Genomic DNA, 971 nt, shown 5'->3' with positions numbered 1-971 from the left:
CCGCCCCACGGCCAGCACAACAAACCCGCCCCGTCCCGCCCGCGCCGCCCGGCTGTTGCGCGGAGCCGCCCCCGGCCGCGGGGGCCGGGCCGGGCGGCCCGGGCAGCGGGGCCGGGTCGGATATGAGTACCGAGATCTCCACGGCGGCCGCGTTCGTGACCCGCCTCCTGCGGGCCGCGGGCGGGGTCGGCGAGGAGCAGCTGCAGCGCTTCTGCGAGTGCTTGCAGGAGGCGATGCACGGTGAGCGCCGGCGGGGCGTCCCATCCGTCCCACCCCTGCATCCCTCCCGCATCCCGCGGGGTCTGGCGGAGCGCAGCCCCGCGCAGAAGCTCCTCTTTGTTCCCTCCCGCAGAACACTACAAGAACCACTGGTACCCCCTGATGCCCTCCAAGGGCTCCGGCTACCGCTGCATCAGGATCGACCATACGCTGGACCCCTTGATAGGAAAGGCGGCGGGGATGGTCGGACTGAGCCACAAGAGGCTTTTACAGCTCTTACCCAGCGACTTATCGCTGTGGGTCGACCCCTTTGAAGTGTCCTATCGCATAGGTGAGGATGGGTCTATCTGTGTACTGTACGAAAGCCCCCAGCCCGGAGGGAAGGCGGCCAAATAGTTGGAGAGCGGGACCAGCTGCAAGGAGTGGAGAACTGGCAGATCCAGTTCTCCCAAGAGTTACAACACGAGGAGGGTTTCTAGTTAAAAACAACTCTTCCCTCACAACATCTTCCCTGTATGATGTTGTATGTATCCCATCCTCATGGTAAAGTTAGATGTAGCTGAGCTTTTTTGTTTTTTATTATTTTTTCACCCTATAGTCATTAAAGTCGTGGTAGTTGTCACAATCCTCTTGTTGCGGTGTGTCGTGATGGTTCTTTTCACCGATCCCAAAAGTGCAAAAAGGCAAACAACAAGGGACTATCAGTGAATCACAACAAATGCACCTTTATTAGGGGCCAAAACAGTAAATGC

At 59.0% G+C, this 971-nt stretch overlaps 1 protein-coding gene across 1 annotated transcript; it reads left to right on the top strand.

Annotated features, from left to right (window-relative positions):
* LOC137480378 (protein BTG1-like) lies at positions 1–708 on the top strand. Its single transcript, XM_068201391.1, has 2 exons — positions 1–240; positions 353–708. Exons 1-2 carry the CDS (start codon positions 123–125, stop codon positions 613–615), a joined length of 381 nt encoding a protein of 126 aa, XP_068057492.1. The 5' UTR covers positions 1–122; the 3' UTR covers positions 616–708.
* Positions 709–971: the final 263 nt, after the last annotated feature.

Source organism: Anomalospiza imberbis, chromosome 11, assembly GCF_031753505.1.
Source record: "Anomalospiza imberbis isolate Cuckoo-Finch-1a 21T00152 chromosome 11, ASM3175350v1, whole genome shotgun sequence".
Classification (NCBI taxonomy): domain Eukaryota; kingdom Metazoa; phylum Chordata; class Aves; order Passeriformes; family Viduidae; genus Anomalospiza; species Anomalospiza imberbis.
The sequence above is the reverse complement of the archived record's forward strand: the minus strand, read 5'-3'. Positions and strand labels throughout refer to the sequence as shown.

Excerpts from the sequence above, each read along its gene's own strand:
- LOC137480378 (XM_068201391.1), top strand. The coding sequence starts at position 123 with ATGAGTACCGAGATCTCCACGGCGGCCGCGTTCGTGACCCGCCTCCTG. Across the intron at positions 241-352 it reads CTTGCAGGAGGCGATGCACG|AACACTACAAGAACCACTGG; the intron begins GTGAGCGCCGGC and ends TCCCTCCCGCAG.